At 49.8% G+C, this 21,698-nt stretch overlaps 4 protein-coding genes across 4 annotated transcripts; 2 read left to right on the plus strand and 2 right to left on the minus strand.

The window, feature by feature from the left end:
* The first annotated feature begins 247 nt into the window (after positions 1 to 247).
* CSUI_000220 (uncharacterized protein) lies at positions 248 to 2,851 on the plus strand. The gene is made up of 3 exons (XM_068060454.1): positions 248 to 451; positions 620 to 758; positions 1,909 to 2,851. The coding sequence occupies exons 1-3, from the start codon at positions 350 to 352 to the stop codon at positions 2,220 to 2,222; spliced, it is 555 nt and encodes a 184-aa protein (XP_067927565.1). The 5' UTR covers positions 248 to 349; the 3' UTR covers positions 2,223 to 2,851.
* Positions 2,852 to 3,231: 380 nt separating this feature from the next.
* CSUI_000221 (agc kinase) lies at positions 3,232 to 12,061 on the minus strand. Its single transcript, XM_068060455.1, has 12 exons — positions 10,812 to 12,061; positions 10,436 to 10,579; positions 9,975 to 10,052; positions 9,657 to 9,809; positions 9,419 to 9,523; positions 8,703 to 8,833; positions 8,158 to 8,339; positions 7,727 to 7,865; positions 7,098 to 7,256; positions 6,879 to 6,941; positions 6,111 to 6,450; positions 3,232 to 5,654 (listed from the first exon to the last, which is right to left on the minus strand). The coding sequence occupies exons 1-12, from the start codon at positions 11,286 to 11,288 to the stop codon at positions 4,644 to 4,646; spliced, it is 2,982 nt and encodes a 993-aa protein (XP_067927566.1). The 5' UTR covers positions 11,289 to 12,061; the 3' UTR covers positions 3,232 to 4,643.
* Positions 12,062 to 13,182: 1,121 nt separating this feature from the next.
* CSUI_000222 (toxoplasma gondii family d protein) lies at positions 13,183 to 14,880 on the plus strand (the record flags this gene model as incomplete). The annotated part of the gene is made up of 1 exon (XM_068060456.1): positions 13,183 to 14,880. The coding sequence occupies exon 1, from the start codon at positions 13,279 to 13,281 to the stop codon at positions 14,878 to 14,880; it is 1,602 nt and encodes a 533-aa protein (XP_067927567.1). The 5' UTR covers positions 13,183 to 13,278.
* Positions 14,443 to 18,389, minus strand: CSUI_000223 (heat shock protein hslv). The gene is made up of 7 exons (XM_068060457.1): positions 17,215 to 18,389; positions 17,048 to 17,086; positions 16,774 to 16,900; positions 16,191 to 16,261; positions 15,801 to 15,915; positions 15,537 to 15,614; positions 14,443 to 15,388 (listed from the first exon to the last, which is right to left on the minus strand). Exons 1-7 carry the CDS (start codon positions 17,935 to 17,937, stop codon positions 15,234 to 15,236), a joined length of 1,308 nt encoding a protein of 435 aa, XP_067927568.1. The 5' UTR covers positions 17,938 to 18,389; the 3' UTR covers positions 14,443 to 15,233.
* Between the last annotated feature and the right edge of the window lie 3,309 nt (positions 18,390 to 21,698).

A 21,698-nucleotide genomic window follows, 5' to 3' on the forward strand; every position in this document is an offset into this window, starting at 1 on the left:
CCTGCCGACTCTTCGCTCCGAGCTAAGAGAGAGAGAGAGAGAGGCATTGCTCTTGTTCTGATGGATCTGCTGAGAAAAAGACTTGCCTGGCGCTTCAAGAAACTTGCATCCAGAAGATCCAAGAGATCGACTTCTCCCATCGTCACTTCTCTGACCTTTCAACGAAAGAAAGAGAGAAAGAAATGTGATATATGTCTGTGTGTAGAAGAGATCTTTCGCAAGTGTATTTCTTCTATATGTAGCCTATAGATATAGTGCGCAACTCTATAAACATAGATTCCAAAGGACGCTTTGCATGTTTCAGCTGTCTTCTCATCTTTTTCTGTGTGTTTGATCTGATCCTGCTGGTATGGCGATCGAAAGGTTTGCAGAGAGGAGCCCGTCGCCTGATCGACTGCGACCGCCACAGCCTTGGGATACGAGGAAAGGCCAATGGAGATCTCGTGCAGGGGTAAGACGGACAAATGAAGAAAAGAAAAGAGATAGATAGATAGATAGATAGATAGATAGATAGATAGATAGCTGCAGAAAGATTTCCTCAGTTGTTTTTTCTAGGAGCTAGATAGATAGATAGAGGTATCTTTCTTTTCTTCTTATCTTCTCCTCTCTTCCCTGTCAGTTGATTCAGCTTGTCTCTACAAGTCTGAGTTTTCATTTGTTAATGAGCTTGCATGCACGCGTTCTTCTCAGGGCGTCTACTTACCGCCTCGACCAGAAGAAGTCGCAGAGCTTGAGACTGAACAGTCCCGATACAGCAGGTAAATGGGAGGGAGAAGAAGAGGGAGACGAGACGAAGGAGAAAGAAGAAGAGCTGTTGCTTTACTAGGTGTTTCTAGATAGACTTCGTAATGCTTAGCAGACATCAAAACACCTTTTCTGTAATCTGGACTGTTCTGATATGTCACGCACCAGAAAAGAAAGAAAGAAAGACAGACAGACAGACAGACAGACAGACAGACCGTATAGGTAGTTCGAGGATACTTTAGTCTACTTTTTCGTGACTGTGAAGAAACTTGAAATGGATATGCTGGTAAAAAGAGCTGCTTAAATGGAGATTCTCTGTGAGCCAAATTTCTTCCTCTTTTCCTTTTTCGCACCACGGGAGGATCTAGTGTTTTTTCGTAGTCTCGAGTTGATCTTCTTCTCCGGAGTCGTCTTTGTTCTACTACTACTACTTGTTCTCTATATAGGAAAGTGGGCTGCTCTCCTCTCTGTAGATGAATCTTTCCATCTATCCTTGTATGTTTCCATCTACAAATCTATCTCTGCATTTACGTCTCTCCATTTCTATCTCTTTATGTATTGGAATAGAAGGAACACGAGTGTGGCTTTAGAAGAGAAGACGTTAGGTATCTACAGACTTTCATGTCTTCTGAGAGTTCCTCTGTGTATTCTTCCGAACCGCCATCAACATACAGAAGTGTGTCTATCACTCTCTCACCCTATCGAGTTCGGTCGATTCTATCCAACAGACGTCTCCCCTTCTTGCTACATGATCAGCTTCGATGCTAGCATCTAGCAATCTCTCTGTTTCTCTTCATTGCTTTCTTCTCCTTCACTGTCTTTCTCTTTCTCTTTCAGTCGCCTTCTGTACGTTTCTCCATACACACTCTAAGACCGCTCTCTAGATCCTAGCCTATCTGCCCATCGTTTTAAGATGTTTCTTTTCCCTTATCTTGTCTTAAGCAATGATTCTTTCGCCTTGAGTCATCTCTTCTTTCTCCTCTCCCTGTGATGCTATGCGGGCGGTTTAGATCTTATGTTTCTACACTGGTATGATAACGATATCTCCAGACACCTGGATGAGGAGGAGGAGGAGGATTTCTATCTCTATCTATCTTTCATATTTCTCTCTCTCTCTCCGTTCTATTGTATCCTTGTTTGTCAAAACACCTACATCTGTCTCAGGCCCATTAAAGTCCCGGGAATCTCTAGTCAAGAGAAAGACGAAACTTTCAGAGAGAACGATTGTAGTCCCTTTGGTTGCAATGGGGGAGAAAAGAACTACCCAAACAGTAGGAATAAGAGAAATGAAACTCCTGGAAATTACAAGAGTCCTCATCGTTACTTTTTTGACGATGAGAAGAACAAGAGGAGTCAGGCGAAGAAAAAGAAGGGGAATGCTGGAAGTCCAAGCGAAGGGGAGAATTCAAGAAGTTCTTCCTCTCCAAGAGGGCGCCGCAGAGGAAGTCCTGTGTACGTTCTCTGATCCATTTGCGTGATGTACGAGAGAACGGAGATGATGATGATGATGGCAGGCAAGAAAGGAAGGACGAATGAATGTCTTGTGGATGAAGTGATCGAGAACCTAGAAAGGAGACAAGGAGAGAAGAGGGATAAGAAAGAGAGTGACGACTGCTATGGGGGTGAAGTGAGTCTGTTTCGTTGACTTCTTGTCAGAGATGAAAGGGGGGATGAAGATGGTATGAAAAAAGCAGGATAGATAGATAGATAGATAGATCGGATGTATGCTCATCATCATCATTATGGCTCGATGTGAAAAGCGACAGAAAATCCGTTATGTGTTTTTTCTCAGTTGTTGATTTTGTAAAAGGAGTGTTTCTGATAAGAAATGTTTTCAAATGAACTCCGCGCCACACCCGAGAGTCTCTTTTTCTCTTCAATTGAGGGAGCTTTGCTTACCTCCGGCTGACAAGTCCCTCGACAACGGCGAAACGCTGTTTGCAAGGATGGATGAATGTTGAGTGGAATGAAGTTTCTCTTTCTTTTTCAGGAGAAAAACAGTCTTTGTGTGTTCCTTGGTTTCATTGTCATGCGTTTTGTTCTTCTCTTAAGAAGTTTTATCAATGAGAGGGAGGGACTCTGAATGAGCCGACTTCTCAGAAAGGACTCTAGATAGATCAGATCAGAGGCGCGTTCTTTGAATCTTCTTGACGAAGGTTTCAGGAGACTCGTGAAGCAGTGGGCTGATCTTCCACTGACTGACTGCTGCTATAGATGGCGTGTCTCTAGAAACAAACGAACGGGCTGATCTCTATGCCGCTGATCCACTCGTGGTAGTAGACTTGGTGCTCTCGTTGAAGAGGGCTGCAGGAATGATGACGTGACAGATAGAGGGTGAATAGATAGATAGAGGCGTGTAAGAGCTTGTTATTGACGAGAGAAAGGGTGAGGCTTTAGTGGTGACGATGAGCTGTTTGTCGGTGAAGGACTGAGACAGAAGTCTGCGTGAAGACTTGTAAGGAGAGTCTTTCAGGGGTTATGGATAGAGTCGACAAGAACAGAAGATGAAGAAGAGACTCATGTTAATGAGAGAGAGAGAAGACAGCTGTCTTAAAGCTAGATCGAACAAGGAACACGGTATATATCGATCGATAGATACATGAAAAGAGTAAAAGGAGTTCGTTTCTTTCCTAAGATAAGAATGATAACAAGAGGGTGATAATCGTAATGTTGATGATGAGGATGCGCGCAGCTAGACGTTTGTTGAAGAGAAACCATCAAAGCAACTGTCTCGAAGCATAACTTTTTATCACCATCTCTTCTGAAAGTAGAAGACGAGTTGGAGGCTACTATAGTTTTCTTGGAGATGATGATAAGGATAATAACAGCGGTTTACGAGATCCAAAAGAAAAGAAAAAAAAAGCGCGACGACGTGTAAATCAAGATGATCCCTTGTTGACTAGAAAGACTTGCGGAAACAAACATTCTGGCGTATGACCCCGGTAGAAAGTTGTGAAATCACTCCTGAACGAGAGATGAATGGCCGATCAACGTCCCGTCACTCATAGGATTGAAGGGGAGCTCCTGCCGATTCAGATCACGCAGTGTTCTGGTGTGGATCAAACGTTTCGCTTTGTTTTCTTTCCTTCTCCCTCCTGAAATCTCTTCTTTTTCAAGCCGACAAGACCAAAACCATCACCGAGGGTAGATGATGTTTCGGAGTATGGAACCGAGGTAATAGACATCCTTCAAAGGTATGTATGTATGTATATAAACTTGGAAGGAAGTATGCAGATAGATATACAGGTATTACACATATTCGAGAAAGAAGGAAAGAAAGAGTCAGAGTGAAAGGCAAGGAAAGGCGTGACTTGGTCGTGAAATCTTGATAACGATGATGAAGACGACGTACTAGTAGTCGTAATCGTAGACTGACAGCTAGCTGGCTACGGTTCTTCTGACCGTGAGAACAAAGAGAATCAAAATAGGTCCATCAAATCTATTTGGAATAAAACTACAACGCGAGAAAGAGGTAGACTACCATTCATAAACAAATACCGTTTCAATGAATTGATCTAGCTTCTTCTTGGGTCAAGCCAGACAATAGACTCCCTCTCCCTTTCTTTTCTTCAACAGGCAACTCTTCAGATTCATTCACACCCTCACACAAAGGCAATTCGTCAGTCATCTTCAAGTCAAAATGATGAATCTGTTGAAAGGAGGCGAGGCGAGAGAGAAAGAAAGGGAGTAGGGAGAGGTTCTTTACGGTAGGTAGGTAGTAGGTATAATCGTTATAGCTACCACATAGGGGTAGCTATATGGATTATAAGCTCATGATAGCACCTCCGCCGCGTTGTACGTGTGCGTTTGAGAAGTCAAAAGAAAGTAATCACCCCTTGCTCATCCGCCAGCGTCTTTACCCCCCAGAATGACGCTGATATCCTCACGGGGTGTGTTAGTTAGTGGCGTACAAGGGGGGATGACGGTTCACAAGCTTGCCGTCCCCGAGTCCCAATAGCAGTTGTCCTGCCTTCTCCTGTCATGCATTCTATAGCGGAGGAGGAGGAGGAGGTGGGGGCCTGATCCCTTACACTTGGAAAGCTCTCAGACATATGATTATTATGATCAGCACTATCCTGCATGACAGCATTCATCGCTGTCATCATATTTGTTTGCTGTTGCTGGGCATGTAATGCTTCTCCTCTATGACTACTAGGGAGCCATCCGCATCCCCCTCCTTGGGTCCCTGACACACCAGCTGCGGGGGCCTTTGCTTGTTTCTTGTCAGCGGATGAAGATGATGATGCTGCTAAGAATGTATTCTTCTTTTTATCATACATCTTGTTTGGGCTAGTGATGTCCATTTGATATTCTTTTCCTTTGCTAACACTTTGCCCTCCTACTACTACTACTGCGCTTTCAAACGGACCCACACACATCGTCTGCTTTTCGACTCCTACTAGTTCATCACTACTAAGGTTGTGATCTTTAGATGAGGAGGAACGTTGATGTCCCGACCCATCAACACCAGCTCCCATGTTCACTGTGACAGGATGTGTCTCGCTTGTCGTGTCTTTTGTTCTCTCTCTTGTGTCATCTTTCCGACTCCCCACGCAACAATCGCCTTCCGTGACAGCAGGGCTCGGTGGAGTCTCATCGGGCTCCGCTGCGTTCAGCCCAGCGCACCGCTTGTTCTCTGGTGAACAGGTACATAGACCAGTCCCAGGGGAGGAGGATGGCCCTGTCTGTGGCACAGTCGCTGAGTGATGCCCGCCGGAAGCGGAGAAGAGAGTAGCACCATTACTGCTACTATTCTCCGTATGACTAGGCGCTTGAGACCCAATTCTATTTGGCGTGCAACCCTTAGGGCTAGTCAGCTTCTCCGCGCTACGTTGAAGAATCTTATGAAAGGTCGGCAGAGTTTCCACCGCCCGACGATTATATTCATACCGCGAGAAGAATAGGTCGTGCTGCACCGTGTCACACGCATCAAGACCACATCCAAGAAGTCACATGTCGAAGATGACGCGAAAGGAAGGTCGCGGAGCGTCTATCGACTTGCTTGAAGGTTGATACTTACAAGAGACGTCTTCTTCACTGTCTATTGATCTATTTTGCATGTAGTAACAGTGTGCGTAAAACACCTACGAGATCGAAGACAGGTCTGTTCTGCACACGTAGCCATGAGCATGCTTATGTATATCCATGGGATCCGGCTCTTTCGTGCGTATCTAGTGCTAGCTGCAGCTCAGGAAACACCCCGAGCTAGAATATGAATGTATGTGTTGCTCACCAGGCACGAGTTTTAGAATACACAACCCATGGGTGAACCTCCGTACATGATGGCTCAGAGAGACCTATTCCCATGCGACTCATTACGATCATATTCACGAGGACTGAGAATCATGTCTGTCTTTCTATCTCACCTCTGCACCCACGTTAGTAGATGGGGGCCTCACTGCAGCTCTTGAAGTACCACATTTGTCTAGAGGGACTGGGGCGCCTAGCTTTGGCTTATTATTAGCGGTGTTGGTGGGATCTCCATTAGGTTTCCTCTGAGTTCCTCTTGAAGTCATATCACCCTCTTCGCTATCTGCTGTGCCCGGTTGTACGATCCGGGGGAAATGCCTCTGGGCGTAGAACTCCGTATCCGCACAGAGGGGTGACTTGAGGTTGTGAACCGTGTCCCATTGAACACCAGCAAACCATGGGTGCTGCATGATCTTGGCAGCGCTCTTGAAACGCTGCTCTGGCTCACACACCAAACTGGAGACAACCAGACAAGAAAGGAAGAAAAAGCACTCTACGTCGGGACGGAACCAACCAACACGGGGTCCATAGCTTGCCCGCACGAGAAGAGTCTCGCGTGTCCGTTGGCTGCGCACAGGAGAATATTTGTACTCTTCAGGGTCGGTGAGTCCGAGCTTTCGCCAGTACTCAGTGTCCTGGCCACACTGAGCTGGGAATGTAGGAATAAACAGCAAGAAACCCTTGGCTCCTACACCACTATAACTGTTTTTAAACAGGAATTCCGCGAGCAAGAAATGGCGGACACAAACTCCTTAGCGTGACGTCTGAGTAGCCAGGCTTCTGCGACGACGTTGTGCCGGAAAGGCCGAGAGATGGTTTCGGACGGGGCCGTATTCTCAGACGGCTGTTGCCTCGACAATCCTAAAAGATACGCGGGTACCTACCCTTGCATGAAGTTTATTGACTCTGGAGATAACACGCTAGAAATGGGGGAAGGATAGGGAATCCTGCAGGTAGCAAGCACACCAGCAAGAAGCAAACGTAGAAGCCGAGAACCCTTTGTGAGGAGACCCTGGAGCTCACAATCTATCCGTTACAGTGCGAGATTGCCCTAACTAGGAAGCGTGGATCGAAACAAGCCGCTGCCGGATTGAGTCACTCACGGACAAACAAGCGTATGATTAGTGACTTGGACTTTCACAAAAGTCGCGACATCTCCTCGATATTTCGGCGGAGGACAGAAAGGAATTCCACCGTAAAGCATTTCGAACATGACCACACCGACGGACCACCAATCGACCGAATGATCATAGCCTTCGCCCCTGCGGGAGAAAAGAGCCGAACATCAGAAACACGAGGACCGAGAACGCTCCACATTGACGAAAATGTCTTTTAATAAGAAAGGGGTCGGTCGGTTCCTTCCTTCGACAGTGGAGAAGAGAAATGTGTTAGGGATCGTTACGTCTTCTCGTGAAAAACGGGGTCTCTTCTTCAAGGTTCTCGTGGGAGTTGGTTGTGCTAAGAAGACTGCTTTCTTTTACAACCTGTTTTTTGCTCTCCCCTCTGAGGCGATCCTAGTACATCCGGTTTTCACCGTGTCAGCATGAAAATGTCAGTACTAGGAAAACTTTATTGACTGCTACTGTCCCTCTGCCCGCGTGGGTCTCGTTTCGACTTGTGTAATAACCCGGATCGTTTGCAGCTGGCTGTCCCCCGGAACAGCCAGGATACTTTCCTGTTTCAGATTGGAGTTACCCTTCTTCGTGGGAACGGCAAGAGGTACCGCACGTACCTCAGGACCTCGGGAGCGGTATACATCGGCGTGCCGCAGATAGACCTGAGCAAAGTGTCGGACGGCCGATTCAGCTGGCCTTCACCGGAGGGGTCTTCTCCATCTTGCATATGGACGCACTCACAGCAGCCCTCCTCGACTGCGGACAACACCAGCGAACCCCTATATCACGGTATAAACAGCTCTCACTTGGCCGCACGCAGAGCCGCGTAGGAACCGTGGCTTGGTCTTCGTACTGACCACGCGAGTGCGAAACGACCACCGGTTTTACATGGATGGACTTTTAAGACCATAATAGGCTAAGAAATACCAAACTGTATATTTTGGTATCAGTGGGTCTTGCCATGATACTCGTTGCAGCAGAGAAATAGCCATCTACCGACCGCGCACGGAGAGTCGGGATGAGCCTTTTTCATGAAACGAGAGCTCACGTGGAGATGAGAAATGAGGCGCGTGACACCCGGGTATAAACTTCTCGGAAGAGAGTCGGTGATCACTCCCGCAGCCCGGTTCGATCGGGTGAGGGCTCGCAGCCGTGCTGGCCGTTGTTGTTGCGATGCCCGCATGTGCTTCTCCCTCAGCCGTAGTCCGAGCACAGCAATGCGTGGGGCCTCTGTGCGCAGACGGGCGGAATAACAAGGCTACTTTAGTGGATCAAGACGCTTATCTTCTTTGCTAGGCGCTCATCGAGGTGTCAGTGTACACGCGACCATGCGCTTTTCGCTCTTACCCGCTNNCACCTACATACACTTTACGCCCATTTATCCTGGACATCCCTCCTATTACCGCGGCTGCTGGCACAGAGCTATCCGATAATTCTTATACTCAAACGTCACTGGCGAGGAAGTCTAGGTGTCCCTGATCTCTAGAGTCAAGCGCAACTGCCAACAGCACTCAGGTAGCGAGACAGATGCAAGCTACCGTTAACATTAGCACGGCAGTCGGAAATCTTCGTAGTGTTTCTGACGCCACTCACAGTCGAGAGTACGAGGCGAAATGGAAGACATGGGGAGCGAACTTGGCGAGACCAAAATCAAGAAGCTTGAGATGACCGTCCCGAGTGAACACAATGTTGTCCGGCTTGATGTCTCTGTGGATGTAATTCTTCTGAACACACGTCGTATGCAACAGACTCCTTTATTCCTGACAAGGATTTCCTGGGCAGGATTCTCATTCACCCTCCGACCCAAAGCCCCGCACTGCGACCACATGGAGGCTGCTACGGCTGCTACCTGTGCTTCTCGGCAGGCGCCTTTCCACCTAGCGCCCGTCGAGAAGTATGTTGCTGACCGAGTAGCTCGCGACAAGTATACTTCATTCCATATCTTTGCTTCAGTGACCAAGACTGAGTGAGTCTCTGGCAGTAAGCCAAGAAGCGTGCGGAAAGTGGCTGTGTTCAAAGGTCTCATCGCAGCAACGCAGATCGGAGCATGGTACCTTCACCATTCACAGAGACCGTCACAAACTAGCTCTGCTGTCACCTACAGCATAGCCGGACAACCCCCACGGACCACCCTAGGGTAATGCCGGAGATGGATGCGCCAACTCCAACAAGAGCCTGAGCGCGAGTGAACGGGCTTGTCTGGAAAGTTCCATTTTGTTCTGTTCAAGGTGTATCAGTGTTTGCCGATATGTATGTGTGTATATACGTATGGACTGTAATTGCACGGACAATCACTGTACTGTACCCACTTCATGCACTTCCTTTACTGCAAGAACGAGCTCCGCGATGCAAAATTTGACCACCTCCTCAGGAAACTTCTGCTTGGCGTGCATGTAGTGCATCAGGCTGCCGCCCTGCGGCACACAAGATCAGCACATCACAGTAGGGTCAGTTCGTTGTCCAGGGAGCGCCGAAGCTGCCGTCAGTACAGTTATGTGCCCCGCTTGTTGCGCAGTATCGAGGCATGCAACACCTGGTGCCGCTCACCTGAAGGAACTCCACGACCTGGTACAGAAAGAGCTCATCCTGGAAGGTTACGTGAAGCTGAACGATGGAAGGGCACTTGCAAGCGGAGAGAAAGTTCCTCTCCGCAAACTGCCGCTCTCGCGATGAGGCCTTGAGTACCTTCCTCTTCGGGACCTAAAACGAATAAGGATCGAGCACTCTTGGTCATCACCCGTGTCGTTTGTCGCTGTTCACAGTACCCTGGGGTGCATCTCGGCTCCCAACCGGACGCGGAAGCGCTCGTCCGGGTAGTAGACAAATCAGGGATTTGTGGTCACCATGAGTGTGTCGAGGACTCACTTGCTTGAGTGCGAAGTACTGGCCGTCCGACTTCCTCCTCACTAGGTAAACAGCACCGAAACCTCCATGCCCAAGTGTCTGATAGCCAAGAGAATCGCCAGGTACAAACAGTTACTGCGGATAATGCTTCCATCTGGAGCCTTTGCTCGCTTCTAACATCAGAAAAGGTCCGGGGGTCTCTGTGCAAGATGGCAAGTGATCTTCTGCCTGTTCCAACAACGGACTTCCATTGCCGTTCTAAGCCCGCGGCCGTTGTGCCCTTGCAATCATCTAATATGTAGTCCCTCCAGCGACAGCCGGCTTCGATCACAGGGCGGGCTTCCGCCAGGGGTGCAAGTAAAAGAAACTCTGGCACCTCTCCAGGGTTCCTGTTTATTATCCAGGTTTCCATCTGGGCTGAGCTAGTGGAACAAGCACCACAGCTGCACTAAGTGCAAGCCACATCCGTGTGGGTAGCGTACCTGAATCGATTCATACTGTTCCAGTCCGGGGGGTGTGCGCTTAACGCGTAAGTGCTCGCCCAGCGCTTCGGCATACTCTTGTATGTATTGTTGGAGAGTGGGGCCTCGGATTTCCTCCGGAAGAGCCTCAGTGGCAGTTTTCATCTGCACGACAAGACGTTATGGCGGAGGGATCCGCGGTGTCAAGAAGCCAAAGTTGCAAATCGGTTCGGCTGCGCCCGCCAGCTCTGTGGATGCGTTGGCTGGACTGCAGCCTGAATTGAGAACGCCCTCGGGAATGGAGTGGTTGCCGCCTTCCCTGGTCACTTGTATCCACGTGAGGAAATGCACACCATGGGTGACGGCCGCACGAAGTGCTCGTTTACTGTGTTCTCACCTGCTGGAGTGTCTGCGTCTGCGCTGCATAACTGCATTCGAGCTGGTGTTTGAAGTGTCGGACGGCCTTCTTGAACTCCCGAACTTTCTCGCTTTGGTCATCACGGAGCACCCCAGGTCCAGCAGGTGGCCTGCCGCTGGGGGCCTGCTGCCGGGCTGTGGGCTGCACATCGTCCCTGTGGTCTGGAAACTGGGCCTGGTGAGGCACTCTCTGCTCGGCGACCTGTCCGTGCGGGTGTGGTTCGTGAGGCAGGGCCGGCGACGCTGTTCCCACTTCCCTCCCCGATGGAGGGGGAGTCGCCGGCGACCGATGTGGCGACGGGGGAGGGTTGTTCGTCTGTTTTGAAGACCGAAAAAATTTCTTACGTAAGAAGGAAGAAAAGTGACCATGCTGGTGGTGCTGATGGCCATGGTTCTGCTGGGTGCCGTTCTGGCGTGTGTTTGCACTGTGTCCTCTGGATACAGGGCTGTAATCCATCTTGGATGCCAAAGAAACGGGGCACAGTCAACGGAACCCCAGAAGCAAAGTAACCAGGTGAAGTTGACAATGAATGGCTCCCGCTCCTGGGGGGGTTTTTGTGTTTACCTCTAAAGCCTTTCAGTAAGCACAAAGACCTGTTCCTGCTGCAGGCTTGGCCAACGTCCGGGTGACACGTCCTGGCCACCGGAACCTCTCTGGGACAGCGGGGTGTCACCAAGGAGCACACCTCTCTCACGCACAGAGCGTCTCGCCGCCGTACGGAGCGCGATCGAATTCTTCAGGAAGGTGCTCATATCAAGCGAAAACGGCAAAGAGGAGGCTCTACGACCGACCAGCAAGGAACGCGGCAATCACGTCGCTGTTCGTCTGTCGGCTCCCGCTACCAGAGCAACACGGTGCCAAAGCCGAGCACGCAAAACCTTCCCGACAATGACCTTTCTAGAAAGGAGCTGGCATGACAGGGCCTCCGAGAGAAAAAGCTGTAGGCCCAGCTATAGTGGAGAAGGTGTGAAAGAGAAAAAAATACCAGAGACAAGACTCTGCACACAGAGAACACTACGGGCTGGCCAATATTCCTTTGATGTCAGCGGAGAACAGTTCAACGTCAACGAGCCGGTCCACGGCAGCTGTTGAGCTGGCCGTCACATTGCTTCTCCTTGATGTGATTCTCGGGCATTGAGCTTCTCCCTGCGGTACCCCCTGACGGAGCTCCAGAAGCAAAGGACATCGACAGAAGAGTGGTATTCCGCAAAATAGCCGACTCTTACGCTAAACACCATTAGTCTGCTGCTGAAGGAGAGCAGAACAGCCTTGACGTTTTTGGCTTGGCCGGGGGCGGATCGGCAGGCATCCCTCCATCAGCCCCCAAGCGTTTCCCAAGCGCCGTAGAGATGGAAAACGGCTCACGGCTCTCGGGCGTCTTAAATCCGGTAATGACAGCAGAATAGCAGCCAGGGTGACTTTCTCCAAGCAGCCGCAGCCGGTTGTTTGTGATCCGCTGCAACCGAGCGTATCCTCATTCTGTTTTCAGGCCACGCGGCCGGAGTCTCCACGACGTACCGGTCGCTTCAGATGACCCAACAACGTACCAGGTGCGAATATCTGTTGAGACTAGCTAGTTTTTAATTCTCCGCATCTTTTACACAGCCTGACAGGCAGAGCAGAGGTCAGCGTGTCTAGTTCGACCTGAAACCAAGTCTGGCAACAGGTCTTTTTGAGCTAGGCTCAGCAGACCAGTTGCGCAACTGAGCAACCTGGAAGGGCCTTTCAGTAGTAACGCTAAACGCTGGTAGACAAGCGCAAGAGCGAGGACTCGAACAGAGCGTTCAAGGCACCATGGTAATCTCACGGATGATCCGAATGTGGTTCCTCAAAGCCGGCAGGCGCTGCCGACAAATGAAAGTAAGTCTCCGGGGGACTGCAGGTCTGCAGCACCAGTTGGTTAGAACCCTCGAATGCTTCGCTCAGTCCCAGTGGAGTTCCTTCCCTGGGACGCCAAACGCTCGCGGAAAAGAGCAGCTCCGCTCCCCGCTCGAAACACCCCGAGCTTGAGCGGACCGTACCAGCTCGACGAGGGCGGGCATACACGAACGGGGCCCTGAAAAGTGACTGAGCTGGGCCACCTCCATCAAACGACAGAACAATCATTTTTCTCACATTAACTGAGCGGCGAAAAGAAGGCCCTCCAGCTTTCGAGGAAATTCGTGGCTTCTTTCTATACATCCTAGAGTCTTTCACGATGAAGCTTCCCGCCTTTGCCTTCGGCCTTGTGGTGGCTCATGTTTCACAAGGCGCGTCTGCTGGCCCTAAGTACAAGACGCTCCAGCAGCGCGCCGCGCCGTTCTTTGCCAAACCCGAGTATGAGACTAGTCCCTATGAGGCACCGCAAGCGTACCATCAATATCAACCTCCTGCATATGAATCCTACAAAAACTACGGAAAAAAGGGCTTCACCACTACTACGACCGTACCCCCTCTTCCCGTTCAAATGGTCACCGAGTGCTTTCAGGTCCCGTACAGCATTAACAAAACATGTTACAAGGACGAAGTCGTCAGTCGCCCGTACAACTGCCCGTCTTCGGGGTCTGAAGAAGTATGCCAGGCTGTTGAGCAAGAAGTTGACGACACGTGCTACCAGTCTGTTCCCCGTGAAGTTCAGTACGAGTGTCCCCAGGCACAGACCCAGAAGCTATGCTCTCAGATGCCCGTGACCATCAAAAAGACATGTAAGAAGACCAAGAGAGAGAAAGTCCTAAGTAGCTGCCCGAAGCCCCTTGTTGTACAGGAGTGCGAGGTCCAGGCGCGCCCGGTTCCCGATACTTGCTATGAGTCCAAGGCCGTGTCCGAGGACTACGAGTGCTGGGGGACAGAGACGGCGACTGAGTGTGACGTTGAAATGCACGAGTATCAAGGTCAGTGTACTCGTGAAGTTCAAGTGCCAGTACCGTATGACTACATGGACACGGTTGCTGAGAAACAATGCACGAAGAAGATGCACACGAAGCAAGGTGTCTGCATGAAGACCATCCAAGAGGAGGAGCAGTATCCATGCCCGGAAACCAAATGGGAACAGAGGTGCACACCAACTACCAAGATGATTCAGGAGCCTTGTGAAAAACCGGTTACTGGCCAGGAAACATACGACTGCAGTGAAACAAGAAAAGAACAAGTGCAGAAGACGTGTTCCCGTCGCGTCCCGAAGAAGACCGCAGTCGAGAGGTGCGACCACAACAAGAAGTATGAGCATCCACACGCTGGCAAAAAGCTGCGCCGTCTTGGTCCCCAGAAAAAGGGCTCTATGTGCAGGGTAGTCGAGATGGTGACCGAGGAAATTGAGACCTATAGCTGCACAGAGGAGGTGGCTGTGGTTGTTCCCAAGGTCTGCACTCGCGACGTGACTCGGAAGGTTTCTCAGATGTGCAACCGTCAAGTTCCTGATCAGACCTGCGCCATGGAATCTGTTGCTGTACCCAAGATGTGTTCCCGTAGGGTGTCGAAGAATGTAGAAGTACCATGCAACAGTCAGAAGGAAGAAGAAGTGTGCAACGATGTACCTCGACATGTCTCCAAACAAGGCTACCGCTTTGAGACGAAGATAGAGCAATATCCATGCCCTAAGCAAGAGTTCGTTGAACGCTGCTACGAAATCAAGCGCCCTAAGAGAAACGTGTGCCAAGCGACCATCTTCCAAACAGAGGGCAAAGCTTGCACCCGTCAAGAATTCCAGGAAGTCTGTACGGATAAGGAGCAGATGACGTCCCAGCCATGCTTGGAGGAACGAGATATCGAGATCGATGTGCCTTGCCATGACCACGCAACTGAAGAAAAGTGCGTCAATGTTCCAATCTACACGATGGGCCTTTGCACTACAGTCATTGAAGAAGTTCAAGAATATCCCTGCAAGAAAACTGAGCCGGCTATTCACTGCAACCAGATGCCCACGGAACGCCTGGGCACCTGTTTCCGTGAGGAAACCCAGTCAGTTCCTTATGACTGCTATGAAAAGGCTTATGAACAGAAGTGTGTCCAGCTTCCTGTTACTCAGCCCCCAGCGCAAAAGCCCCAAAAGAAGAAGCCATCGAAGAAGTAAAGGAAAAGAAAGTCTCTTTTTGCTGTCGGAAATCGTGTGAAAGATCGTTGTCTGCCTGTGTGCATATTTCAGTAGTAGAAGGCCAGTGCTGCCCGCTGGATGACTACCTACCTATCCACCATGTGTTCTTTTGACTTTCGCAACCGAATCTGAAAACAAACGAAGCTGTTCATTTTGAAGGGCGGGTGTGTCTGTGAGTGAACTTTCTTCTCAAATATAGACCGATACTCGGGCCGTGGGGTCCTCGGCGGTCCCTCTTTAGAAGAGAGTTTTACTCGTTTGTTCTCTTTACCCCAGAGACTCAGAAAAGGAAAAAAACTTCACGAAAGGTACTTGAAGTAGCTTTAGTTCCTTCACTCTGCTGTCGCTACTACTTTATCATCTTTCCCTTCAGAAACAATCTTGGGGTTTTCTTCTGCAGTCTCTGGTTCCGTTGGGGTAGGCGAGGGTGGCGCTTCGTTCTTCAAGACCTCGAAAATAATTCGATCATTCGTGTGACAGCACATACCTGCGAAACACGATCCGTGAAGACATATACTTATACATGTACACACTCCAGACTTCGTATATCCGTAAGTCCCAGAATTCCGTGGGTGGCACAAGTGTACCTGACATGCTTTTAGGCGCGGCGTGGAGCGTCTAATCGCTTAACTTACTGGCAGCGATCGACATGGATCGCTTGCAGATATCCAAAGCAGTTAGCCCGTCGATACTGTAAAGAGCTCGAGCTGCAGCTGAGGAGGAGAAAAGAAAGGCATTCAGTGGGGGACAAGGCTCATTCATTCATTGGCGTGAACCCACACGTAGCGGTCACTCATGCCGTACGGGCAGTATATATATATATATATGAGAGGACGGCATCTGCATTTTTAGCTAGCAGCGAGCCGCACACACTGCCATCCAATCCTTCTACTACTTACCAACAGCGTATGGTCCCCCAGAGCCTACTCCGAGGATGCCATCGTGTGATTCCAACACGTCTCCAACCCCGCTAACCTCCAGGGACATTTTCTTATCAGCTACAATTAAGACAGCCTGAAGAGACAGACAGAAAGAAAGGGACGGAAGAGAAAATGCCGCTTACAGATTGTCCAGCCTTACCCCTGTCGAGTCTAGATCATCAAAGATGCGACGAGACATGTATTCGTACGTACTGGCATATGTCGTTGGCGAACGGAGATACGTAGATATATGTACGGAGGGGACACACAGATACCTATATATTAGTACAAGAATACATCCTACAGGCACCCGCGAGGATATAACCGAGTTAGGCCGAAGGCACTCAAGTTCTGACGTAAGTAGCTTACCTCCAAATGCCGTAGATAGCGATCCGTACGCCACTGCTTCGCAAGCTCTACACACGCACGAAGAAGCTGGCCTGAAGTAGAGAGAAAGAGACTGTGGAATGGCTGGATGGATCAGAGACAGCACTCTACCAGTCTCCTCAGATGGCTTCCGGCTAGCCACGGTTTTCACGGACAGCTAGCTAGCTAGATAGGCAGATAGCTAGTTCGTACACTATATATATGTATACATATTCTCTCGGTCTTCTTCTGCTCACTGTAAAGGTTGTTATAGAGAGAGATATCTGCCTGTCTTAACTTAAAACTCTTGTTTCCTCGCCCTTCCACCCGACACCTCAGAGTCAGATACGGCACGCGTCCTGATTCTGCACAGCCAGATACACCCGGATATGACGAGCTACACGATATGCCTGGCCTAGAGGAAAACACACACATCCCCTAGGGTAGATAAATAAGGGAAGGTGGCTATCCTTTTCTCCAGACACATATGCATACACACATATATATGTTCATACATACAGCTATACACGAGCATATGCACACAGACATATACACGGGCACAGCGAGCGAGTGTGTGGCTAGTTACCGGGATACTCTTCGAGCTTGGCTTCAAGCTTTTCGACCAGAGTAAAGCAATCGGCTGTGGCTCCAGCAAATCCACAGACCACGTCTTCGTGCAGCCTTCGAATTTTCCTTGCGTTTGGTTTCACAATCTGCCGTCAGACGAAAAATACAGATAAATATGTAGAGAGAGAAAGATATATAACTAACCCTCTTGAAAGCCTTCTTGACTTCGGTGTTTCTCGACTGGGCTTCAGTCACTCTTCTAGCGTGGGCGTTCGGGATACACGAAGACTCACCATTGACCCTTGCGATACCATTCCATCTCCGGCAACACACTGCATGAGCACCACAGCATCAATCAATCACACAGCAGGTCCAGTCCGTGTATAAAAACGTTATCGGGAGAATTCCTGATCACCCGTTGTCGTTCCTCACCGCTAAAAGCTCGGTCGAGTAAACTTACAACTTGATCTTTCTTGCGAACACAGAGAATGGTGGTTGCATGCCGAGGAGGAACGAAGGGCGAACCTTCATATCCCCGCCCCGCGTGGCTGAAGGGCGAGGAGAATGCTCCCGTAGGGCTTCCGTAGGTATGGAAAGACCTCTTCAAAAGAGGAGATTCTGGAGAGATTCTGAGATTTGGATATGAGGATGCTGGAGAACGGCGAGAAGTCTCAACCGTCCTCGAAAGAAGGCTTTTGCTACGATAACTCAAAGAAGGAACACATGATCGTAGAGGCGAAAGCGGGGGTAAGAACCCTTTAGTAGAAGGGACAGAAAAAGAGAGGCTATGCGGCCTGGAGTCACTAGAGAAAGGTTTTGAAGACGCAAATCTTGACAGAGGCGCCGATGAAACGGCGCGTTTTGTTGAGGCGGCCTCGCGGGGAGGGAGAGAAGAATGAAAAGGTGTTGTTCTACCGAGATATGAGCGAGATGAGAGAAGGATCTCTGAAACTCTGGAGAAACACGAAGGAAGGAGACGAGATGTCGTTTTCTTCCTAGACCGGACGCTTGTGTAGCCACGGGTCATCAACTGTGTAAGCCTGCTGTGCAAAGAAAAAGAGTCTCTTTCGCAGACATGATTCCTAACAGAGCCCACCCTCGAGCATGGTCTTTCAAACAGCGCTGGGAAGCAGCAGGTGTATGTACACCTGCGGGAGACTGAAGATGGAAGTGTGGCGGCCATGATACTCAAGCCACCAGCACAGGTGTCATAAAAAAAGAAGTCGCACGAGTCCACCAAGACAAGGTCTCTCCTGCTACTTACTCACTCGCGCAATGTCTTCTACACCGCTAATGACTCTAGTGTGAAAGCAACTCGTGAAACTGAATGAGAACTAAGCAGGTCTGCCGATGAATTGAGGGTGTGCCCTTCCTCAGACCTCAACGGCGCTAAGCAGAAGGTGACGCCAGCAGCACCGCCGTGAATGACATCATTGGCTAGAAGAGATTCGAAACATGCAGTGAACGGACTCCCTAAATACACCGGTACAGTTAAGTTGTCTGAACGACGCTGACGACGACGATGCGGTTGTTTGGCATTTAGAAAAGTAAAACGGATCTCACGAGATGGAGAGAGAAGTCGGTTTGGCTCTCAGATCTGTTGGACTGCGCGGGGATAGCATGCCGGATCTTTTCTGCACCTGGTGGTGATGCCGTGCTGCTCCATCGAGAAGAGCGACGAGCTCTGAAGCGCGCCGCTGCTTCTGGTATTCTCTTCCACGTTTTTTAGTGTTGCATGCGAGCCGCCAAGGTTAAGGAACCCAGTCACCCATGTGATTCAGTCAAAAAGTCTTGCTACCGCAGTCCTCCACTACGTCTCACCTGAAGTTCTGACTGTACTTCTGCGCTCGTGGTCATCACAAGAATACTATTTTGTATGTTAAGCGTCGCCGGCCAGTGTGACTACCGGTCTTCCACTTCAGTAGGAGACGGGGTACATCCTGCCACTTACGTGTCAATCTGCCATTACACGTAGTGGACAATGCACACCGTCCGAAGTCGTAGAAACTGATAATAAGTTCTCTTCTGGAGCACACTTTAAGGATTATAAGCAGATAGACAGCAGCAACCATTACTGAACTCGTTGGTTCCCAATCTCAGGAAGGCACTCCCCTTCTCCCAGAGGCACGTTTTGTCGATGTCCCACGTAATGCTTCAGGACGGCTGCTTTGCTTCGAATCAGATACCACTTGACGGTAAGGCTCTCTTCACTAGCTGCCTTTTTTTCCGACCCTCGGCGTAGTCCAGGCGAACTTTATTCGTCTTAACTGTTTTCCCAGTCCAACGACCATGTCCATGATGACCCGGCGGCTCTTAACGCACGACTTCAAGGCAATACATGGCAGACCTTACCGGGGATGGCTTTCGCCCGTCCCGCCCTCCTGTAGGGAGTGACAGCTGAGACCGGTGTATGGGGTCCGGAACATTGGTCAGTTCTGAAGAGAAGTAATTTTCAACAGCCAGAGAGACCGTCAGAACTCTTTAGAAGAGACATCTACTGCTCGTATTTGAGTAGAACCTGTACGCACTTATTGCCTGAGGCAAGAGCTGAAGGAACAAACTGCTTTTTCTTTGAGGGAATGAAAACAGGCTGGACGAGGGAAGGAGTGTTCCTGGTGGATACTTGTTGATGCTTCCCCAGACAAAGCGCCCCTCATGGACGGCCTGGACCGATGCTGACGTCACTCAATTGAGCTGGCGGCATGATTCAGGACAAATAGGCACACCTATAGCTTGCCGTCTCATATCTGGGCTCGTAGGTACTCTCACTGTCTTGGTGAGCCCTTGTCCCGAGGCGTAAGGAACCAGGGGTGGGATCATAAGAAGCCACCGGCACCAGAGCCTCCCAGAAGACCTGATAGTAAGGACCACCTGTGCTCGTACGTGAAAGACAGGTGATAGCGCCGGTGTGTTGAGTGGACGGGCTGGCTAGCCTTTGATCGCTTGGTGGCGACCTAGAATCCTTTTACTCTCTCGATACCGGGTTTTTCTGTTTTTTGCGCTATGTCATTTGACAGAAGTCTATCTAGGGTCTCCACGCTTTTCCGGTTCCTCCCGATTGTTTCTTTTCTGATCTTTCGTTGAACGGCCATCCTGTTTCCTCACTTTTCTCGGTCGCCAGGATGGAGGGTCAGCAACCAGGAATTGCTCCCGAGACTGCGGCTCGTCTGGCGGCACCCATGTCGAATGCGGTCGCTGAGTTCCTGAGTACCGTGGACTCGGACATCCGAAGACAAGTGAGGACAGAGATGCAAGAGTGTGACACGAAGCTGGGACAGGTTATGTATCTTTATCATGAGTTGGAGAGGCACCAGAGAATACTGGAACATCGGTTAAATGAAATGGTCTCAGGCCGCCTCCGCGGGGTGTCAAACAACTTCCAGGATGGGGGTGCAGGTGTATGTAACCTTGATTCTGTTATCGAAACCGTGAAAAGCAAGGTGGATGAGTTCATAGCTGAGAAGAGGAATGAGTTCGCTATTTATCGAGATGTGGAGACACGGTTCACCCGCGATGAAGTCATTGGATTCTTAGAGGAACAACAGTCTCGTATCTTCGACTTCGTGGCAGGGCAGCAACAGTCTGTTCAGCACTCCGTTCAGGAGAAACTTCAGGTCGTTGTGCGTGACATACTAGAGGAGTGGAAAGCTAAGAGGGCTAGTGAGTACGACGAGAGGATGCAGGCGCTAAAGGAAGCTATGGATTTTGCTGTTTATGACGCGATTAAAAAGATCATTTCCCAGGCAAAGACCATCGAAGAACAGCTAGCTAACAATACCATACTAGAAACCAAGTTCAGTGAAATGAAGGACGAGATGCGAGAGGCAATCGAAAAGAAGTCTGACGCCATTACACTAGGTCTGAAAGAGGTCTCTATGGAGTACATGTCCACGCTTAAAGCCGAAGCCGAAACAAATTTCCAGAACCTTACCGTGAGTCTGCTTGAGTCACTCAAGAAAAAACGTGACCCTCGATCACAGGCAAGTCTTGTAAGAAGGTACCTAAGAGAAGAGGTTACCGAACAAGTGAACTTCAGGACTGGCGTGTTACTCCGTGCCATTTTGGAGGAGCGTCGTGCGGCTCAACAAATGCCTGCGCAGCAGGCCCCCGAGCAGGAGGCTTCTGAGAATCAGGGAGAACTTCCGGCTTTCACCACGATCACACGGCCTTGTCATGACAACAAACCCGAAGAAGCGTATGTTCCGTGTCCTTCATCTCCCTCGAAACTGGCAAGGTCTTTCCCCCGACACTACTCGGATGACACGGAGGCTGGTTCTACCGCCGACAAAAGAGAAACAACGACCTCGACAGGAAATATGACGCCAGCAACTGCAGCTGGGGAGACGACTTGGAAGCGCGGTAAAAACCTTCATGCGGCACTAAACTGACGAAAGAAGTACCGCCGGGGCTAAGCGGGGAAGACAGTGTACCCCCGCGAAGGGTGGATCTCCATCTACTAATTAACTAACTCTCGTTAGAGAATCCAAACAACTATGTCTACAAAGCAAAGATGTGACCGATGTCGGGGGGACGAGGGGGAGAGTTCACAGGAGAAGGAGATTCAAAATGAAAAAAGAAGATAATCTCACGCGACACGCTTCGGAAACACCACGGAAACGCGATGTGAAAGTGACGAGAAAATAAAGGGTCGGCTGAAGTGTCTTAGCTTGTTGCCTCTCAGCGATTGTGTAGTACAAGTCGAGCTACAGGAATACTACGTTAGTCGAGTATGCTTTATGAGAATTAAGTGACGGAATCTCGAAGAGAAGAATCCGGTCAGCATATAGACGTTTCTGTAGACGTCTCTTTCTATCATCTCATCGTAGAAGCAAAAGAAACCTGTTGCTTCGAGATGTAACTCTCCACGGAGGAAGTGGCCAAGCTGCCGTCTGTTGTCGCTGTCTGTAGCCATCGTACTTCACTACATTCACAGATGTCAGAATT

Source organism: Cystoisospora suis (genome assembly GCF_002600585.1).
Source record: "Cystoisospora suis strain Wien I chromosome Unknown contig_100, whole genome shotgun sequence".
Classification (NCBI taxonomy): Eukaryota; Apicomplexa; class Conoidasida; order Eucoccidiorida; family Sarcocystidae; genus Cystoisospora; species Cystoisospora suis.

Excerpts from the sequence above, each read along its gene's own strand:
- CSUI_000220 (XM_068060454.1), top strand. The coding sequence starts at position 350 with ATGGCGATCGAAAGGTTTGCAGAGAGGAGCCCGTCGCCTGATCGACTG. Across the intron at positions 452-619 it reads AATGGAGATCTCGTGCAGGG|TTGATTCAGCTTGTCTCTAC; the intron begins GTAAGACGGACA and ends CTTCCCTGTCAG. Across the intron at positions 759-1,908 it reads GAACAGTCCCGATACAGCAG|GCCCATTAAAGTCCCGGGAA; the intron begins GTAAATGGGAGG and ends CATCTGTCTCAG.
- CSUI_000223 (XM_068060457.1), bottom strand. The coding sequence starts at position 17,937 with ATGGCCGCCACACTTCCATCTTCAGTCTCCCGCAGGTGTACATACACC. Across the intron at positions 16,901-17,047 it reads TGGTATCGCAAGGGTCAATG|ATTGTGAAACCAAACGCAAG; the intron begins GTGAGTCTTCGT and ends GTCTGACGGCAG. Across the intron at positions 15,615-15,800 it reads TGGGGGACCATACGCTGTTG|CTGCAGCTCGAGCTCTTTAC; the intron begins GTAAGTAGTAGA and ends TCTCCTCCTCAG.
- CSUI_000221 (XM_068060455.1), bottom strand. The coding sequence starts at position 11,288 with ATGGATTACAGCCCTGTATCCAGAGGACACAGTGCAAACACACGCCAG. Across the intron at positions 9,810-9,974 it reads AGTACTTCGCACTCAAGCAA|GTCCCGAAGAGGAAGGTACT; the intron begins GTGAGTCCTCGA and ends TATTCGTTTTAG. Across the intron at positions 7,257-7,726 it reads ACCGCTCCCGAGGTCCTGAG|GGGCGAAGGCTATGATCATT; the intron begins GTACGTGCGGTA and ends TTTCTCCCGCAG.